The sequence below is a fragment of the Centroberyx gerrardi genome, chromosome 6, assembly GCF_048128805.1.
Source record: "Centroberyx gerrardi isolate f3 chromosome 6, fCenGer3.hap1.cur.20231027, whole genome shotgun sequence".
NCBI classification, from domain to species: domain Eukaryota; kingdom Metazoa; phylum Chordata; class Actinopteri; order Beryciformes; family Berycidae; genus Centroberyx; species Centroberyx gerrardi.
The window spans coordinates 20,568,582-20,590,311 of NC_136002.1; the positions used below are offsets into that span (position 1 = coordinate 20,568,582).

At 45.6% G+C, this 21,730-nt stretch overlaps 1 protein-coding gene across 1 annotated transcript in view; it reads right to left on the reverse strand.

The window, feature by feature from the left end:
• The window catches only part of LOC139933493 (uncharacterized), a 40,110-nt gene that overhangs the window by 1,481 nt on the left and 16,899 nt on the right, over positions 1-21,730 (reverse strand). Inside the window, exons 3-12 of the mRNA XM_071927600.2 lie at positions 16,707-16,764; positions 12,885-13,133; positions 11,155-11,215; positions 9,774-9,904; positions 8,344-8,463; positions 7,198-7,311; positions 4,691-4,804; positions 1,786-1,899; positions 1,147-1,193; positions 386-562 (exon numbers count right to left, since the gene is read on the reverse strand). Of these exons, the coding sequence (XP_071783701.2) occupies positions 386-562; positions 1,147-1,193; positions 1,786-1,899; positions 4,691-4,804; positions 7,198-7,311; positions 8,344-8,463; positions 9,774-9,904; positions 11,155-11,215; positions 12,885-13,133; positions 16,707-16,764 (1,185 nt within the window). The remainder of the gene's footprint in view (positions 1-385; positions 563-1,146; positions 1,194-1,785; positions 1,900-4,690; positions 4,805-7,197; positions 7,312-8,343; positions 8,464-9,773; positions 9,905-11,154; positions 11,216-12,884; positions 13,134-16,706; positions 16,765-21,730) is intronic.

Consider the following 21,730-nt stretch of genomic DNA (forward strand, 5'->3'; position numbering starts at 1 on the left):
GTTACCCCTCTGTTGTATTAACCCATTAACCTACATAGGCTGTCTAGCACTGTGGTTCCCAAAGTGGGACCCTGGGACCTCCAGGAGTTCTTGAGGGGGTTATACAGGGTCCTCAGCAACATGGGAAATAGTTTAATTTCACCAATATTTTCAATGTATTGCACAGTGAAAGAATGTATGAATTGGGCTATTTTAATCTAAACTGTCAATCAATTCTCTACTAAATCACATTCAAACACAAAACATCTTCTCAGATGGGGGTCTGCTGGGACTAAATTTTACCAAGTGGTCGTCCGTGGGCTAATACAAACCTATATGGAGTCCTTGGAGTGAAAAAGTTTGGGAACACCTAGCTTAGACCAAAACTCCAGGAAAATATACCAACCTCACAGAACAATCCTGAGTATCCCATGGGACAGTTGCAGGTGGCGGTCCTTCCATCCTTCTCCACACACTGTCCTCCATGCAGACAGGGGGTGCTGTCACACGGACTGGGGCTGGTCTGGCAGTATTTCCCAGAGAAACCAGGCAGGCACAAACATCGAGACCCTGACACCAGGTCCTGAGTGGGACAGTACAGATTGCTTTGCAGTGAGAAACATGTTGGCGTGGCAACAGGGAAACAGCAACCACAACAGGTTATAGTAAACAAACAGTATCAAAAGAGCACAGTAGTAAAAGTGAAAAATGCACACTACAGTATCAATGATGATGATGATGATGATGATGATGATGATGGAGTGGGGAGAACAGACATTAGAGAAGGAAAAGGGAGCTTTGTCGCAGACCCACAGATCTACCAGAGGCCATGAAACATTTGGCCATCTAAAAAAATATTGCCCACATCTGGAGAGGAAATAATAAAAAGGGAGAGGCTTTAATTCCCGAAGAAGGTCTGCAATGCCTTTGGGCTTTAACAAAAATAAAATGCTCCCTTTTAATTATTTGTTTCCCAAGTGGTGCTGAGAGTTTAACATTTTATTGAACAGACAATGAGACAGACAAAAGGAAGACTAAAATCCCCACAGTGGACAGGAGAGAGGAGAGTGAGAGGCAGACAGGAAAACAGGTAAGTGCTGTGACTGATTCTCAGAGGGAAGCTGATACGACAGGCAAATTAGACAGAGACAGAAAGTCAGCGCTCACCTCACAGCGTCCTCCGTTCAGACACAAACCCTGGCAGCTGCTGTTCCCTACAGATCAGAAATGCTATATTAATCCATCACACAGAGATACACATGGCACTGTACACAGTGCAAACAAGTACTCCTCTTTGTTCCTGAAAAGTATCTTGATGGTATTTCTAATTTATAAGGCGATATACCAAGAGAAAACACAGAAAAGATTGAAGATAGGGAGGGACTGACGTGATACAGCAGGTCACGGGTCAGATTTGAATCTGTGATGTTGTGAAAATGTGATATGTGTCTTTATATGGTAATGTGTCGGTACACAGTGATAAGAAACGATGGTCAAAAGCAGCACTTGACACAAGCTTATGAACAGTGCCATACTGTTCATGTCTCTCAGCGATAGTCTGTGTCAGGTGATCGATGGGGTTAATTAGACCTGCAAAATGATCTAGAGCACGGGAGCTTTGGGCCTGAGGGAAAATGCTGTTTAAACACAATCTACTGAGGTTCTTCATCTTTTACAACCTGCCACCTGACACACGCACTTCTTCTCCCCTTCCCTCCCCTTCCTTTCCTTTCCTTTCCTTTCCTTTCCTTTCCTTTCCTTTCCTTTCCTTTCCTTTCCTTTCCTCTCCTCTCCTCTCATACTCACTGATGTCACAGTTAGGCCCCGCCCACCCAGGAAGGCAGTCACACAGGTATCCGCCGATCAGGTTGCGGCAAGAGCGGGCATGGACACATATGCTCATTTCACACTCATTGGTGTCTAAAGAGAGAAGAGAGAATTGAGAAAAGTTACTAAAATAGAAAACACTGATAGAAAACACATAATGAACGACATTCCATCTGTTTTTACTGCTAAACAGGGACATTCACTCTTCGATCAGACAAAAACGGTTAATCTAAAACCTATATAACATTTTAAATCCTACTTAGGGTTTGACCAATCTGAGTTTTTGAGAGCCGACTAATAACAACGTTTTTGGATTGAAGCGATAACCAATATTTTGTGCCGATATTCTGTATATATAATTTTGAGCATTTTCATACCAAAAGAATAAAAACACATCACAAAGATTCAGTGTTTCACCCAGAATTTTATTCTTGGTAGTGTGAGAAAAGCCTCTGAAACAGAATTGAGACCATCATGGGACTCTAAATCTCTCCACTTAAACCCATACAAATTAAATTTGTAGGTCGGTTAGCAAGTTGAGGCAGGTTTCATTGCAGGTTTTGAATAAAATCATATCCTTACCTCCATTGGTCAACACTGACAAGCTGATATGTGATTTTTAATAGAAGGCCAACATCGGCCTGATACACTATAACGGCAAACCAATGTCTCAGTCTAACTGTACTCCATAGCCTGACAAACAGCACAGCAATAATTAAAATACTATAATGAGATAATAGATAACATAAATCCCATTCAACTAAGTGACACAAATCACATAAACGTAATCAAAGCCATTAAAATCGGTCTCACGCAGCTCCCACTGAGGCTTTAGACACTGGTTAAATTGAGTTAAATTAAATTTTGAAGTGGAGAGTTAAACTGAACTTTGAAGTGGGAGAATTGCTGGGCAGAGACCAGCGGGACGCACACCACCACTTTAAGCGCGCTCATGAGAGGGAGAGCGCCTGCCTCTCATAGATCAAACCCAGTGTTATGTGTACAAAAGGCAAAACACATCCAAAGTCTTATGCCTTGCAGCAGACGATTTTTCACAGTAGTTCCTTGGAGTGAGAATCCTGAGAGAAATATTTGGATATCAGTTGATTTTCTGTGTTTGTACCCAACTCCCCCGTCCCTGTCCCTGTCCCTGTCCCACCCTCTGTCATTCTGCGAGCGTTGAAGCCCAGGATCCCCCCGAGGGCCGGCTCTGATAGCAGAAGAGAAGGATTAGACTGTGACCCCGAATGAATAAGGAGGAAGTAGTCAGTCAGTCATAGGTAATCTAAACCTGTGACTGCCAGTGAGAGTCCCATTAGGATTTAGCACCAGTGGTGTTAGGGAGAAAGACGGGGAAAATGAGCTATAGGAGGAGGAAGAGGAGGTGTGTGTGTGTGTGTGTGTGTGTGTGTGTGTGGGGGGGGTTATCTGTGGGAACGGCCTGGGGATTCTGCCTGGTGAATACTTACTGATCCACTGGAGGGAAGTAGGCTAATAAAACAGTGAAACTAATAGAAAGTATAATTGCCTCGTACCATTTGGGTCGCTCCTGATGCTCTGCCTATAGGCTGAGGCTATAAACCCGGTTTTATCACTTTTGTTGGGGCACTGTGACACAGTGTATTTGAGTGTGTGTGTGAGAGTGTGTGTTGTACTGTGAGCTATTGAACTGTGATGTGGAACCGCGAGGGATTATCAAGTGTCAGAGTGACATATCACTGTAACACAGAGGAATAGGAGAGGCTGTCATCCTGAAATATGTCTCCGCTTTCACTTCATGAGCCCCAAGCCTCTGTATGTGAATATACAGTCCGTGTGTGTGTGTGTGTGTGTGTGGGTGGGTGGGTGTGCGTCTATATGACCCGATTCCATACAATATTCCCTCTGCTGTGCTATCTAACATAGCAACCCTTGGGGAGTAAACTCGTCAATATGAGCGAATGTAGCCCAAAGAGACGTGACAATGCATTGAGAGAATACTGATTCACAGTGAGAGTGCATTGAAGGGGGAATTAGCATGCCGTCCGCTTTTTCTATCCGTTTAATTTGTACTTTAAATGCATTTCTCACTTCAAAATTGAACACATAATCACGTATTGTTCATTGCAACACAGGTTTTGCTACTACAGGAAACCAGCTAAGATTGGTTTAGCTTTATAGGAGAACAGCGTTAAAAATCCTAAGAATGGATTACTTGAAGATGATAAATATCAGATTTTCTCATTGATATAACACTGTGAAATCAATTGTGGTGACATTCTAATGCTAAAAAATGAGATATACAACAAAAGATGAAATCATATCCTCCCAACTTTACATTCTTTACACTCCTTTCCTGTCTGGTTTAGAATTGAATTTAAGATTTTATTGATCAGGTACAGATAGGCGTGGCACCAAGATGTATCACAGGCCTTTTAACCCCATATGAGCTGGACCACATGCTGCGGTCTTTGGGCCGGTCGCTAACGGCTGTTTCACAGTCTAGATTGAAAACTAGAGGCGATCGGGCCTTTGCCGTTAATCTCCTACCTGCCTCTGTATCATCTATTAAAACACTATAACTAACTTGCTCTTATTTAATGAACTATTACATAAGTAATTAATTTAATTTATCCTCCATTTTTATGATCTCCTTTTATGTTTCTTGCTTTGCTTCCATTGCTTTTAATGTTGATTCAGTCTTTTTTTAGTTTTATTTACTTGCTTGTAAAGTGCGTTGCCACAGTGTTTTGAAAACTGCTACACCAATAAAGATTAGTATTATTAAAAGCAGCAGCATATGGATAACAGGCTGCCTTTAATAGGAGACAGCACGCTCTTACAGCATATTGTGTTGTTAAGTAACTCCCGTTGAAGGTCCTGAAGGTAAAGCTGCCATACTGACCCAGTTGGCAGGTCCTGCCGGTCCATCCGGGGGGACAGAGGCACCGGTAGCCACCCGGAGACTCCTGGCATGTCGCCCCGCGGCCACAGGGGCTCAGATCACACTGCCGCACCGCTGGGAGAGAGAGAGGGAGAGAGTACATGAACTACTGGTCTGTGTAATGGGAATGTGCTCTTGTGTATGAATGGCACAGAGATATTTGCATTCTTGTGTGTGTGTGTGTGTGTGTGTGTATGTGTGTGTGTCTGTGCGTGCACATGTGTGTGTGATCCCAACTGTTGCATTGGTATGCGGATGCTTTAGCGGTCTGTGTTTTCATTCCCTTTTCTCCTGCTCTGGTTCCTGTGCAAACAGTGATAAATAAAATCATCTGCTGCCCATAGTTCACACCTCATAGCTTTCCCAGAGAGAGAGAGTGAGAGAGAGAGAGAGAGAGAGAGAAAGGAGAGTGAAATGGATTGAAGGAAAGATGGGAAAGGGAAGAGACGGGATAAAATAGAAATAGACAGAAAGAGGGAGCTGCCACGCCTGGTTCCGCTCCTCTGAAGAGGAATTAAAAACAGATAAAGAAACAGAGGGAACGTGAGAGAATGAGGTTTAAAGAGAGGGCATAAAAAGAGAGAGAGACAGACAGAAAGAAACAGTCAGACAAAGAAGCAGAGACAGTGAGGCACATGCAGATTCGGGGGGTTAACCATGCATAACTACCAAATATGCATGACATATTTGCACAACAGTGGCATCATAAGTTTTCCCATGCATAGCTCTGCGGTATACATCTCTCACTCAAGAGCTCTCTCTCTCTCTCTCTCTCTCTCTCTCTCTCTCTCTCATAACCTTTTTTCATTTACCTAACCCTACAGAACAACCATTTTCCATCCTCCTGACCCCGACTCCAACCCCGCGCAATAATAACTCTCCCAAATCTAGACAGAGAATTCATAACAAACAAAGAAGACTTTAATTAATATCCGTTATATATATATATATAAATCTAGTCTGAAAACAGAGCTGTGTTGTGGTTATGGTTGTCATTCCCAACAAGCCAGACAAGCCACTCACTATGTGCTCCCTTGAGACCGCCCCCTCTCCCCCTCACACACACACACACACACACACACACACACACCACACACACACACACACACACACACAGAGACAGAGATAGACTGCCTCGCTAAGTGTTTGTCATACTGCTGACAAATATTCAATTATGTGAGTGAGAGTGAATGTAACCGACTAATCAATTCTCAATTATATATTATCAATTTTAAAACAAATTGCTAGTGAGAAACTTTTCCTTTGCCTCTCTCTCTCTCTGTCTTTCTCCCTCCCTCTCACTCCCTCTCTCTCTCTCTCATGAAAAAGTGTCTTGCTGATGTGTTTACGTGCTTCCAGTAACAGCCGACCTGCAGCATAGTTTATCCTAATGGGGGTGAAAGCAGAGGATGTGGAACACTGCATGTTTATACACAGAGCTCCGACACACTATACTGTATCATCCAATCACACCTGCAGCCACACACACTGTACCTGAGATCAGACCTACATCATCTCTCTCTCTCTCTCTCTCTTTCTCACATACACACACACTCACGCACACAGATCACATGATCTCTCACTGAAGCCTAAGACAGATTGTTGTGACAGTTCAGTTGTTATCCGGCAAAAACATTTTTGACCTTTATCCACCACCCCAAACACAGAAATGGAACATTTTACAAGCTGTGTGGGCTCCTCTAAACTAGCAGCAATAGGGGAGTAGTGGGCACAGGGGGATTAGTATCCAGCCAGATCAAGCAGCTGTGTTAACTTTAAAGCTTGAGCAAGTTAGCTGAGTGGTCCAAAAAGAATCTCTGTTGAAGATGAAAATATCAATAAAACTTCAATATCTGCCCACAGCCAAACTATAGTCTCTGAGCTGAGCTGCTTCGCGAGCCCCAAGAGTCACACAAACAGAAAGCAATAACACATCACACATCACTGTCAGTCAAGCATCAGCCTTTGAGAGTGAAATACAACATAATTAACATCTGATTCGCTGCCATTACAACAGGAACACAGAATAAAACTCACTTAACTTACAAAATCACCTCCGCTTATATTAAATCAATAGAGTGGATCAGGGGTGTTCCGTCTGAGTCTGTCGCTTTTGTTGGTAACGCAAACACTTGCAGGCCTTTCTATGCATACACACACACACACACTCACACACACGCATGCACGCACAAACACATTCATACTCACACACAAAGCCAGAGAAAGGGTGAGAGAGAGCACTGATTGCTGTTGATGCTGTTGTTTGCCTTCTGGGTAAATTAGTTTCCTCTGGGGAATTGATTAGAATCACTTACTGGCTTTGATCCAATAACAGCCAATCACAAGCAATCTTGTACTGCCCTGCCCCTCAGCTCAAAGTTATATGTGTTTGTGTGTGTGTGTGTGTAGGGCTGTGTGTGTATGTATGTGTGTGTGTGTGTGTGTGTGTGTGTGGCATTGACAATCACCATCTGTGCAGGTGTGTCCGGTCCATCCGTCGGGACAGATGCAGCTGAAGCCGGTTGGGTCTTCCACACAGGTTGCCCCGTTCATACAGGGGGACGACAAACAGGCATGCTCCACTGATGGGAGGAGAGGAGAGGAGAGGAGAGGAGAGGAGAGGAGAGAGGAGGAGGACAGGTACGAGGAGGAGGTGGTGCAGGAGATGGAGGGATGGAGGGATGGAGGGAAGGAGGAGGACAGGATAATGAGAGGTATAAGAGAAGACAGAATTTAAGTAGGGTTGTGCAATTTTAGCTAAAATGATAATCCCAATGATTTTGTTAGATATTATGATCACTACTTTAAATCATGATTATTACTCTTGATTGTTTTGAAGGAAAAATGTGGTTTTGTTGCACTTTGGCATTCTATATGTCAGCGATCTAAGTAAAATTATAGGTGCTACTTGTAGTGTTTTTGTGTTTCTCAAAATTAAGGCCACATTTCTAAAAACGTTGCCGTTGCCTCCTGTTGCAAAGATGTTTCTACTTGTCTCCCCTCTCAATACCCCCCACCCCCACCCCACCCCGCCCAGTATCGCTCCACTTGTGTTTGTTTCGAAGAGCAAAGAGAGGGATAAGAGCCGATAACTGCTCTTGATAACAGCCAGTGTGCATACTGACGAGGTAAGTGTGTGTAAGTTCAAATGCAAAGTTTAAATTATGCAGTTAGAATAGTGGAACTGGGATAAAGTTGTGTTTTATTTGCAAAGTAAAAACTATTTCTGTTTTGTGCCATTACACAATCCAGCAGATTTCCCACAAAATCCAACCCGGCGGCACACAATGTAAAATGTCATGTAGAGGCCGGTAGAGCTGCCAATCTCATTTGTTTACAGTAATTATACTAATGCCTCAAAATTAATGTGGTAATGATTTATTGATGTTAAAACAAGTAGCACCTTAAAATGTTTCATTATTGCTGATATTATATTCTATAATTATTAACAGCGCAAACAAAAACTGCAATCTATGATTATGGACAACCAATTGTGCTTTATTTGTGCTAATTTAACTTTACAAAAACTTGCCAGGAAGATGTGGATACGTTTGAAAATATTTATTAACATTTTTCCAGTGGTTCAGATGTCTGGATGGTGAAGCCACACTCACCGATGTCACAGTTGCGTCCTCGGAAACCTTCCTGGCACTCGCACTGGTACTCGTTGGGCTCGGTGTTGGCACACGTCCCGCCGTTCTTACAGGGCTGGTGGGTGCCACAGTAGTTCAGATCTGGGACGGGGAGAAGGAGGGAGGTGTGAGAATGAAGACGGGGAACAACGGAGGGAGAGGATAGAAATTGAGGGAGGGAGAAAAATAAAGCCATAGAGGAAGATTTTATATTTTAGTTTGTAGAATACACAGGACAAAACAACAGACAGAGAGAAATCATACAAAAAAGAGAAGAAAGGAAGAAAGGAAGACAGAGAACAAAAGAGATGGATAAAGCGTCACTCCTTATCTCTTTACTCATGTCTTTGATCAGTGTGACTGTCTCAGGTAAAGAGTGCAGCATACTGTAACATTTACTAACCACACACACACTCACTCTCTCTCTCTCTCTCTCTCTCTCTCACACACACACACACACACACACGTGCGCCCACTCACATATACACAGACAAAGACAAGCAAATGCACGTACAGGTAAACAAGCTAAAAGAACATAGCCACAAAGGCAGCCTCTTCGTAAACAATATTAAATGTTTTTTCTCTCTCTCTCTCACACACACACACACACACACACACACATGCCCTCCACTGACAGAGCAGTGAATCCAGGTCGCTGTGCAGGCCAGTAGCTGCAGGGCCTGTTGTCTCTAGTGTTGAGGCTGATTAAAGCCTTGCTTCCTCTAATGATCTCCTCCATGCCCACAGTCTCTTTGTCTCGCCGCAGCCCTTTACAGAGCGTTTCTGAATGGAGAGAAACAGCTCAGGACCCCACCTAGCTGAGCAGCACCCAGCCCAGCCCCGCTCACATTCGCTTTACCCAAGGCTATCGTCTTTCCCCTGCACAATACACCACCACCCATGGGCCCTCGCGCGGCTCCCAGATCCCGGCTCCCACACTGGGGACGGAGGTGGGAGGCTCCCGCTTGCGCTACAGCGTTATGGGAAAAGGTTGAAGAGCGGAGAGTAAGCCCTCAGGGAGTTGTGCCTTATCTTATAGAGAGGATCAGTGGGCCGGGCCTGGGAAGGAGTGTGAAGAGCCACGCCTGACAAACTAATATACACATAATGTTTCTCTCCCTCTCCCTTTCACTCTCTCTCTCTCTCTCTCTCTGTCTCTCACACACACATACACACACACACCGACCAATTTGATTTCACCAAGATGCTTATTCTAACAACAGAGGGGGAAACAGATGAACAAGCTCAAATGAAATCACCTAGTTAGTGCCTGCGCCTTCCTAAAATGGCCGAACACCGACTGTGACATGGTCGCGGCGCTGCTACACCACACCGGCATTATTCCGCTTGCCAGGGTTTTTCTTTTGTCCTCGCATCAAAAAAACAAAACAAAATAAATGGGTCACGTCTACCTTTGTCACACAGCAGTCCGCCCCAGTTGACGTCACACACACACTGCCACGGCTCGGCGCAGCTCCCGTAGACGCAGCCGGGGAACGTCACACACTGGTCACACAGAAGACCCTGCCAGCCGTAGTGACACCTGGACACACAGAGTCAGGAACACAGAGTCAGAACACAGAGTCAGAACACAGAGTCAGAACACAGAGTCAGGAACACAGAGTCAGGAACACAGAGTCAGAAAACAGAGTCAGGAACACAGAGTCAGGAACACAGAGTCAGAAAACAGAGTCAGGAACACAGAGTCAGGAACACAGAGTCAGGAACACAGAGTCAGAACACAGAGTCAGGAACACAGAGTCAGGAACACAGAGTCAGAAAACAGAGTCAGGAACACAGAGTCAGGAACACAGAGTCAGAAAACAGAGTCAGGAACACAGAGTCAGGAACACAGAGTCAGGAACACAGAGTCAGGAACACAGAGTCAGAACACAGAGTCAGAAAACAGAGTCAGGAACACAGAGTCAGGAACACAGAGTCAGGAACACAGAGTCGGAACACAGAGTCGGAACACAGAGTCGGAACACAGAGTCAGGAACACAGAGTCAGAACACAGAGTCAGGAACACAGAGTCAGGAACACAGAGTCAGAACACAGAGTCAGAACACAGAGTCAGGAACACAGAGTCAGAACACAGAGTCAGAACACAGAGTCAGGAACACAGAGTCAGAACACAGAGTCAGGAACACAGAGTCAGGAACACAGAGTCAGGAACACAGAGTCAGAACACAGAGTCAGGAACACAGAGTCAGGAACACAGAGTCAGGAACACAGAGTCAGAACACAGAGTCAGAACACAGAGTCAGGAACACAGAGTCAGAACACAGAGTCAGAACACAGAGTCAGAACACAGAGTCAGGAACACAGAGTCAGAACACAGAGTCAGAACACAGAGTCAGAACACAGAGTCAGGAACACAGAGTCAGGAACACAGAGTCAGAACACAGAGTCAGAACACAGAGTCAGGAACACAGAGTCAGAACACAGAGTCAGAACACAGAGTCAGAACACAGAGTCAGGAACACAGAGTCAGAACACAGAGTCAGAACACAGAGTCAGAACACAGAGTCAGGAACACAGAGTCAGAACACAGAGTCAGAACACAGAGTCAGAACACAGAGTCAGAACACAGAGTCAGAACACAGAGGCGTCGGCTTTGCTGTCGTGTTCAAAGCGAGTGTTTTGCTCCATTATTAATTTTAGGCAGTTGATGTTTGGCAATGATGTTTTCATGGCACTCTGAATATCTGGCTACTTACACTGTTGATGCTTGAGGAATGTTCACTTATTTTACTGCCAAAATTGTAAATTGTAAATGTTCCTCTAACTCACTTGCATTCTCCAGGTGCAGTACAGGAGCCGTGGGCCTGGTGACACCCCTGTCTGCACACCGCTGTGAACACACCATGCGCACACACACATACACACACACACACACACACACACACACAGCTGTTAGGGAGTGGAAAACAGTTACAATACGACACAGATGACTTTCAGTCTATTGATGAGCCGCTGGAAACCTACAATATACACATCTGAGACGCAGCTGATAAAACAGGACCGCAAAACAATGACATCACAAATTGTAGATCAAATAAAAACTGGTGGGAGACAAAAAAAAAACACTCATATCATCAGATATACAAAACATTTCACCAGGCTAAAGTTTTACATAGGCGACGTAAAGAGGATCACTCATCTGGCTACTGTCACCTAAAGGGGACCTCAACATTTATATTACAGAGGAATGATGTTGTAAACTGAAATATGTGACTTCTAGCTCTGTGAAAATGCCTTCATCTGACTTCATATCACCCTCATCTTAATCTGAGATTTTTGCCACTTGAACAGGAGAAAGGTTTTGAGAGAAAGCCTTTCAGCAGCAATGTTCTTCAAATCCCCACAGCTGGAGAACCTAACAGCGTAACCCTCTGAACTTCATGATGGTCAGAAACTCGCGGGGGGTAAAGGAGGGACCCTGGCTGATTCTTCACACTTCCTGCTTCTCTCCGGTCCAATCAGCAACCCGCTGAGGAGGAAGTGAGACGGGCTTGGCAGCAGTGAGACGAAGGGCGGGATGGGAGGACTACAGGATGTCATTACAGTGGCTGCATGTCCTTCAAGGTTCCCATGGTTTCCACCCCGGTTTCCTTCATTTACTCTCAACTTCGCAACCCGACGGCAACGCTCCGAGGCGACAGGGTGAGTTCATCCAAATGATGAGTCACAGACGGAGAGCAATCTGCCCCTACATTGTCCGATGAAGTTAACTGACGTATGTTGCTAACAGTACTGACGTACTGGAGGGCGTCGGTGTAACATGTGCTGAAGGCTGTCAGTATTCCTCTTACTAACCATTTCTGGGAATAGGTATGTGGTGTGCGAGTGGGTGTGTGTGTCTGTGTGTCTGTGTGTTTGTGTGTGTGTGTGTGTGTGTGTGTGTGTGTGTGTGTGTGTGTGTGAAAAGTTAAATTCCAAAATGACATATCCACCATTTGACACTGGTATGAAAGTAAAACCCATAAAGTTACAAGTCATCTTAAGACCCTTGATTCCAAAATAGTTATGGTTTTAAGGATAGAATCATTTGTGGTTTTGAAATCGAAAATGTAGCATTTTGGAATGAAACCCTTTAAGTGGATCTGACATGATATTAAAGCACAAGAGAACATGCATTTCAGTGATCTTACAGCATTGTTGGGATTGAAAAATGCATTGCAATATAAAAAAAAAAAAGAATGAAAATGTTCAATAAATCTTTTATTTTTCATTTTTAATCAATATTAAAAATAATAATAATGCAACTTTATTCTTCCCACGATTCAGTACTTGAGCAGTAGCTAAACAAGCACACTAGTATTGGTATGGTTGGAGTGGTGATCACTGTTAGTGTGTTAATATGTATATTTACTGTATATACTGTATATATGAGTATTTTACAATGCTGCTTTGAATGGGGCGAAGCCAATCAAAACTAAGGACTGAATCTATCCATTTTCTAAACATATAAAGGACATATAATATATATGTCATATACAGATGGATGTAACCTCTCTCACCTTCTCTGCACTCTGGTCCAGTCCAGCCGTCCATGCAGACCTTAGAGCCGCTGGCGTCGCAGCCAAAGTGACCGAAGAAGTCGTCCCGGGACCTGCAGAGCTTGTTGCAGAAGGGTCCATAGTAGTTTGAGTCACAGCGGAAACGCAGCCGGTACTCCAGGCTCAGAGTCCGTCCGTGGTGACGGTACGTCTGCCACTGTTCGCCCGGGTTCAGCATGGAGGAGAGGAGGACACGCTCAATCAGCTGATCTGAGGGGGGGGGGGGGAGAGAGAGAGAGAGATAGTGTGTGAGAGAGTGTGTTAAATAATCTGCAACTATTAAGATTTAGATTAGAATACTTGTTTACCAAATTTCAAGACCAATTTAGGTCTAAAAGTTGTTTGTTTGCACAGAATAAACTTTTTGGTGGAGCTTATTTCTATGTGTATCAAAACATTTCTTTGAATATTTGATTTGCCATCATCAGTATTTTCAGGGGGGCCCAGGCTGGAGGAGGCCCCTCAGAGAGGAGAAGTGATACAGTACTAAGTTGTATAAGTCATGATGGGGGGGGGGGCTCTCTAAAAAAAACAACCCTTTTTCTTTCATCCTTTACTCCCAGAATTTCTAGCTGCACCCCTGGGTTTAACACCATCAGAGGACTAAACAGCAGGACAGTGAAGATATGGGCAGAGTCCATGTCCGAAAAAAACAGCCGGAGTTCCATTATGAATAGGGATGGAGACAAGGGCGGACTAAAGGACGAGAGAAAAGGGTCGGGGTCTTCAGAGGGGAGAGAGGAGAGAGTGAGTCTGAACAACAGAAGGGCCAGACTGGGCCTCGGGCAGCGCTGACCCCCGAGGGGGATTTCCCAGAGGGGCTGTCATCCCCAACTCAGTTATAATCCCCCCTGACAGGGTATTAACACACACAAAGCACTGAGAATGTGTCTGTGTGTCTCTCTGTGTGTGTGTGTGTGTGTGTGTATCTGTGTATCTCATTGTGTGTGTGTTTAAGAGATGGGGGGGATAAAGGGAACGATCGCGAGATAGCAACGCAGAAAGGAAAGCCTTGTTAGAAGCAAGTCAGCGGTGGAGAGAGGGAGCATGAGAGAGGGAGGGTATACAGTGTGTGTGTGTGTGTGTGTGAGAGAGAGAGAGAGAGAGAGAGAGAAAGCGAGAGTGAGAGAGAGTGAAAGAGGGAACGAGGCAAACAGAGCCAAAGAGGAAGGGAGGCAGCTAATAGCACACACACACATAACAAACCTCCTGATGGAGAGATGAGATCACCATGGTTTGACACAAAAGAATGAAAACAAGGGGCGCATATTGGCTAGTGTGTGCGCATGTGTGTGTGTGTGTGTGTGTGTGTGGGTGTGTGTGTGCATGTGTGTGTGTTTAAGAGAACGGATGGTGAAAGGGGAGAGGGAGCAGAGCAGACACTGAGTGTGCTGTTACTCCGCCGGGCACTGCCTGCAGTCACGACTCCAAACTCTAAACTCTTAACGCCACTGCAGTGCATTGTGGGTTTTCATTATTTTATGACACACCACACATGTCAAAGAGCTAATTCCATTATCACCAATAGTGTATTGCTCTGCCGGAAAAAAAGAAGAACAAAAGCGGCGGGGAGAGTGGAAACAGCAGGGAAGGTGTATAACAGAGTTTGATTTCCTCTCTAATGTGATTAGATGGGATGGCACAGTAACAATGAAACACAAAGAGAGAGAGTCAAAGAGGGGCAGTGAGAGAGAGAGAAAAAAAAGAGAGAGAGAGAGAGAGAGAGAGAGGCTCAAATACTGGGGAAAACAGCAGCAACAAGGGTAAGCATACAGACGGCAAAACCCCAGAGCCGCTTTTTGAAATCGCACTATACACAAAAGCAAACAGGGATAAGCAGACACATACGGATTGTGTCTGTGGGTAGGAAGAAGACTTAAATCTCTCTGGCCTCTGGTGATTGTCCCCCACTGCTCGGTATTAGTTTTGAAGTGTTTGCCCTTGACAGTGGCTGAGAAAACACTGCAGGAGAGAAAACGCCTCCCTCTGACTTAGTATTCGAAATCACCTGAACCAACAAATCAATAGACCTATGGAAATCAATAGATCAGCGGGGTAGCATGTGTGTGCGCACATCAGTGTCTCCCCTGTATTTGATGTCACTGTGGGTAATTTTGAGGGTTGGTTTTGGTTTCAGCTCTGGTTCTACTGCAGGTTATCCTCTTATTTGGATAAAGGCACTAACTCTAAACATGTGGCCCATACTCGCTTGTGTTTTGTGGGAAATCTGGGCTAGACTATAACGTCTCTAATGTTATATTTCACATTTTCTCCAGCAGCGATGGCAATTTTGTGGCTGTTGTCGGGCCACAACTGCTAACTCAATACAGTTGAAACACGGGTGAACACACAAGCGCATACCAAATGTGCACACAAAATGACATTTTAAATATGGGGATGGAAACAGAGGAGGGAGAGACAAGAGAGGGAGAGGAAGACAAGAGAGACGATAAAAAAGTGCAGAGAAACTGACAATGCCTAGCTACAGAACGGGCAATGGATACACCTCTGTGCATTTACACAAGCTAAAAAATAAACTCAGTGAAGGTCATAGATATTCAAAGAACATTGTGTTTTCTCAATATTACCAAGGACTCTCTCTGTGTCACTTATGAAAGCTACAGTCGTTCTCGGTAATCCCTTCTGATCAGCAGCAGGGCCCAGTAAGTCCGTCCAGACTGCTGCAGGACGCTCGGGTTTGGGTTGAGCTAAGCTGCCAGCCTAGTGAAAGGCTTTAGACCCAATGTAAGGGCCGTCCCAGGAGCTCAGGGGGGAAAACGTCAGATAACGCAAACAAGATGTAAGAGCAGTGCTGGAGGGCAGAGGGAAGGAGAGACGGAAAAGGGCAGGAGATAGGGAAGCAGAGGAGGAGGAGGAGAAGCAGAAGGATCTCTGGTTTGGTTCCCAGTTTTCTCATTATCTCTGCAGCCATCTTTTGGACGGGACTGCGGTCCCCTCGCTGGCTGGGAGGGAGGGAGGTAGAGGAAGGTAGGATGAAAGGGAGGACTGCGGAATGACAGGAATGAGGAAGAGACATCTGTGTGAGTCTGTATGCGTCTGTGTGTGTGTGTGTGTGTGTGTGTGTGAATGCCTGTTTTTTTATAGAATGCAGCTCACATTCTCTGTCATGGAGCTTTTCCTGATTATGAGGAGAAACAACAACAAGGAGAAGAGCAGGAAATGAAAGGGTCTGGATAAAAGACCCTCTAACGTAGTGCAATCTCTCTCTCTCTCTCTCTCTCTCTCTCTCTCTCTCTCTCTCTCTCTCACACACACACACACACACACAAAGGATGCATTAACATCGTCTTAGCATGCACAACCACACATACTGGTATCTAAACACTCATGCACTGTTTTCTTCTATGCGGAGGTTGCCAAAGCAAAACACTCACTTATAGACTCTTGTTTTCTTTGAGAGAGAAAGGAGTGAGAATGGGGCACGGGGCAAAGGCCAGATAGGAGGAGAGGGATCACACAGACATAGTGCAATCAAAGACATACGTCTTTCTACCTGTTTCTCTTTCATTTTGTGTCTTTGTGTCTCTCTCTCTGTGGGAAAATATGTGAATTTCACGCTTAAAGTTAACGCAATTTAGTCTTTCTCTCTCTCTCTCTTTTACATTCCTGTCTATCTACGCATCCACAGATGTGAGGACATGCACACACAGACACACACAGATGCATGCAAACACAGACATGCCCTCCAAACACACACACACACACACACACGCACGCACACACACAAACACACACACACACACACACACACTGCAGCTTCACCTGATTCCGATGTCTCATTGTCGTAGTCCAGAGCCTCCAACACCAGAGAAAAGGATTTCTGTGAACCAAACACAGAGAAAAAATATGTTAAATACTCAAATTCAAAAGTCAAACATGTGGCACAAAGAGTTTAACAGCAATTAAAACAAAATAGATTAACTGTGTATTCTTTTCTCTCACTCTGTCTGTCTCTCTCTCGGTTCAGTTCAAATATGCTTTATTGGCATGACAGGAAAGAAACCTTTATTGCCAAAGTAGCACAGCACATCAGTTACAGATCGACATTTTCTCTTCCCCCTTGTATCAGTGTAAGTGTAACTGTGTGTGTGTGTGTGTGTGTGTGTGCGTGTGTGTGTGCGTTTGTACCCTAGCCCTAAGCCTGTAAAAGGACAAGTGTCAGAAGTGATTCACTGCCCGGACAAGCAGAGGCTGCAGCCGGGTGCTGAATCAAGAAAACTCAACCTGCAGCCAATTGCAGTATGGAGAGGAGAGGAGAGGAGAGGAGAGGAGAAACAAGGAGAGGAGAGGAGAGGATAAACAAGGAGAGGAGAGGAGAGGATAAACAAGGAGAGGAGAGGAGAGGAGAGGAGAGGAGAAACAAGGAGAGGAGAGGAGAGGATAAACAAGGAGAGGAGAGGAGAGGAGAGGAGAGGAGAAACAAGGAGAGGAGAGGAGAGGATAAACAAGGAGAGGAGAGGAGAGGATAAACAAGGAGAGGAGAGGAGAGGATAAACAAGGAGAGGAGAGGAGAGGAGAGGAGAGGAGAAACAAGGAGAGGAGAGGAGAGGAGAGGATAAACAAGGAGAGGAGAGGAGAGGAGAGGATAAACAAGGAGAGGAGAGGAGAGGAGAGGAGAGGAGAAACAAGGAGAGGAGAGGAGAGGAGAAACAAGGAGAGGAGAGGAGAGCAGAAACAAGGAGAGGAGAGGAGAGGAGAAATGAGGAGAGGAGAGGAGAGGAGAAACAAGGAGAAGAGAGGAGAGGAGAAGAGAGACAAGGAGAAGAGAGGAGAGGAGAAATGAGGAGAGGAGAGGAGATGAGGGGAGGGCAGGGGAGGGGAGAGGAGAGGAGAGGAGAAACAAGGAGAAGAGAGGAGAGGAGAGGAGAGACAAGGAGAGGAGAGGAGAGGACAGAAGAGGAGAGGAGAGGATAGGAGAGGTGGGGAGAGGAGAGGAGGGGAGGGCAGGGGAGGGGAGAGGAGAGGAGAGGAGAAACAAGGAGAAGAGAGGAGAGGAGAGGAGAGACAAGGAGAGGAGAGGAGAGGAGAGAAGAGGAGAGGATAGGAGAGGAGAGGAGAGGAGAGGTGGGGAGTGGAGAGGAGAGGAGAAACAAGGAGAAGAGAGGAGAGGAGAGGAGGGGAGGGCAGGGGAGGGGAGAGGAGAGGAGAGGAGAGGAGAAACGAGGAGAGGAGAGGAGAGGAGAGACAAGGAGAAGAGAGGAGAGGAGAGGAGAGGAGAGGAGGGGAGGGCAGGGGAGGGGAGGGGAGAGGAGAGGAGAAACAAGGAGAAGAGAGGAGAGGAGAGGAGAGGAGAGGAGAGGAGAGGAGAGGAGAGGAGAGGAGAGGAGAGGAGAGGAGAGGGCCATGACATCACTGTGGTGTGGGAGGACATCCAAACTCCTGTTCAGCTTAATGAACCAGGCCTCGTGCTTTAATGTGCCCTCCTTTACGCTCTGACAGCTCTGTCTTCATAGGGAGCACTAAAGCATGCAGACAGACAGCGGCAGACAGTAGTGTGCGGTTATATTTGACTGAATCTAGATATCTATTCAGTATTCAGAGCCTTAGGTAGTGAGCACTCATATACATTCTTATCTGGAGGCGATCCTGCAGAACAGCTTTAAAAAAACACTCTGAGTTTACAGAGATATCACACTCAGGAGAGATAACAGAGGACAGGTGTGTTTTCTTCTGTTTTCCCTCTGTTTTTTTGTCTCATTCGTTCTTTGCTGTAGATCAGCGATGAATAATTCAGACCAATACTCTCCTACAACTCTCTCTCTCTCTCTCTCTCTCTCTCTCTCTCTCTCTCTCTCCATCCATCCCTTCCTCCCCTTTCCGTGAAACACACCAGCGCCTGTCATGCAAATCGCACCACACTGTGCATGGTGGGTAAGGGTTCTCCTAAAGGGCTACATGGATGTGTAGTCACGTCTCCGCTGCCAAGAGGATGAGTGGGGAGGAGAGGGAGAGGGAGAGGTAGGGAAGGAGGGAAGGAGGGAGGGAGGGGAAACAGATAGGAAGCGGGGTGATGGGCGCAGGAGGTGAGCGAGGTGTGAAGTGAGGGGAGTTCGATTCGGAGGGAGGTGAAGGGCAGGAGGTCCGCAGGCTTGTAGCCAAAGGCAAGGATACGATACGCAAGGAGTAGAAGAGAAAATGAAGGGCTGTAGTGAAATGTTAGGGGGAGTGAAAATTGCTATGGCAGAAAATACTGAGTAAGGGATTCACAAGTGCAAGTATATCCAGTATGTGTGTATAGTAATAGATGAGGAAAAGGAGAAATATGAAGGGGAGGAAAGGTGAGCGCGGTAATTGTACAGGAGGATAGAAGGATGGAGAAAAGGGGTAGAGAGGATAATTATGTAGGGAGTGTACAAGGAGAAAGGGCATGAAGAGTGAGGAAAAAAATGCAACAGCAGCCAACTGTGTAAAATTACAATATATAGGATTCGACTCGAGCTAGTCAGAACGAAAGATACGGCGTAGAGAGAGAGCTAAGAGGTCAGAGGGAGAAACAATGTGATGGTGAGATAGAAAAGAAGGGAAAGATAAAAAAGGAAAGGGTGACGAAAGAAAGGAGAGGTGATAAGAAAAGGGCGTGAAGGAGGTGGAAGAACACAAACACACGCACGCACACGCACGCACACGCACACACACACACACACACACGGTGCTAATGAGAACCAAAAACATGTGCTAGGTGGCAGAGGGCTAGCATCACATTCATTAAGGCAGGCAGATAGCAGATAGCCCACGGACGGACCAGCTGGAGTCGTTAATCTTCGGCTTAAAACATTCATCTGAATTAATGCTCTGAATTTGTGTATCACATCCTAACACTGTGAGATCTTATGGTATATTAAGATGGGTTTCATAGGGAAATCATGCGAGTTTTAGAGCTACAGAGTAACATGTTGCAGAAGCTCGAGCCAGAGGCCGTGTTCGGGCCAGGCGGAGTATTAGATTGGTTATGATGTACTGTCCACTACTACAAAATGCACACACAGCATTACCTCACTGTTGGCCGGCTCACAGACCTTTTACCCTTATCATCTTTCCAATCGCCCCCTCCCTCCCTCTCCCCCTCCCTCCCTCCCTCTCTCCCTCCTTTACTCCCTCTTTCCTCCCCCTTCCTTCCATCCACTGTGTCAGCCTCTCCCTCTCTCTGCCCACACCCTCTGTGAGCCGCCATGGCAGCAGCAGGTTAAGACCTGTGGGAAGTCCAGAGCCTTTTTTCTCTTGTCTTTTGTTCTCTTTTTCAGTATCTCTCTCTCTCTCTCTCTCTCTCTCTGTCTCTCTCTGTCTCTCTCTCTCTCTCTCTGTCTCTCTCTGTCTCTCTCTCTCTCTCTCTCTCTCTCTCCCTCTCACCCACATGTGCACACAGCCAGGTAAATCAGTGAGTCATTCATGCAGGAAGGGTGTATCTGCGGTCAGCCCTGTTACTGAGGGTTGGGGTCATGTAAGGAAGCCCGGAGGGTCAAACGAGCCGCGGTTACAAATTAAAACCACAACAACCCTTGATAAGACTCAGATTACGTGCGCACAAAAAAAAAAGATGGAAGGAATCGCCAAAGCCCTTCCTGAAAATCTTTCCAAAGTACACAAACACACACACACACACACACACGGACGCCACACTCATATCATAGCAACTTGTTTGCAATCACAAACACCAAGATGAAAGACGGAGAGGCTGGTTAGCATTAGAGGCGAAGCCAGGCGGAGTTTTTCAGGACAAAACATCAGGCAGGGAGAGGAAAACCAAACAGTAAACAACACAAAGCGGAGGCTGATAAGATCCCAGTCAACAATGAAGTGATATTTTTACCTCATTCTGACACAAACAACATCACCCTCATTTTTGTGCCATTTGTGGAGATAATGGCCAAAGCGATGACAGAGCCGGGGGATGACATAATGGGAAAGGTGTGTGTGTGTGTGTGTGTGAGTGTGTGTGTGTGTGCATGTGCGAGTGAGTGGACTGACCGTTTTAGAGCAGAGGAGATGGAAGATTGGACTGAAAGAGGACAAAACTCCCTCTCTAAATGGTGATATTGAAGTAAAACTACATTCACTCATCACAACTGAGAATTGAGAATGATTCTTGAAAAGAGTAAGATCTGGTCTTCTCGATGGATCAGAAACCTGTAAGACCAGCAATATCATGCTCAGCAGACTGCAAGCTTCCTTAAGACACCTACTGGGCATCCACTGGCCGACCAGCAACATCGAGCGGTGGGAACAAACCTGGGTAAAGCTGAAGAGGAGAGAGTGGAGCTAGATAGGACACAACAAGGCAATAACTGAATAGGAATTAACATGAAACCTACAAAGCAGGCGGGGGTGGTGGGGGGGGTGGGGGTGGATGGTGGCACTGACATCAAAATGCCAAGACAGTCTGGACTTCAAAGGCTTAAATAAGTATGAACTGGCACAATTCTGTCTATATTAGTGTACTGTTTCCTAAAGTCATAAGCAAGAGACAAAAGGTTGGCCCAGTTCATCCCCAGTTCCTTGTCCAGTCTTGTATTCATTTTCCACTGAACAGCTGCAAGTTGACTAAACTGTGACTAAACAGGAAAGCACCTTTAGTAACAGGCTGATTCAGGTGCGATGCTCCAGAAAGCATTTGCAATTTCTTGTGGAATTGCTCCATAATAGTTCAAAACCTCCTAAAGCTTTTAAACAGCATAGTAGCCTATTTTAGATCATATAGAAAGTCATCGGTTATAGCATACAGACCCACTGCAGTGATCGTGAGTGGAAACTTTGAGAAATTTTCTTTGAGTTTAGTTGACGTTCCTGGG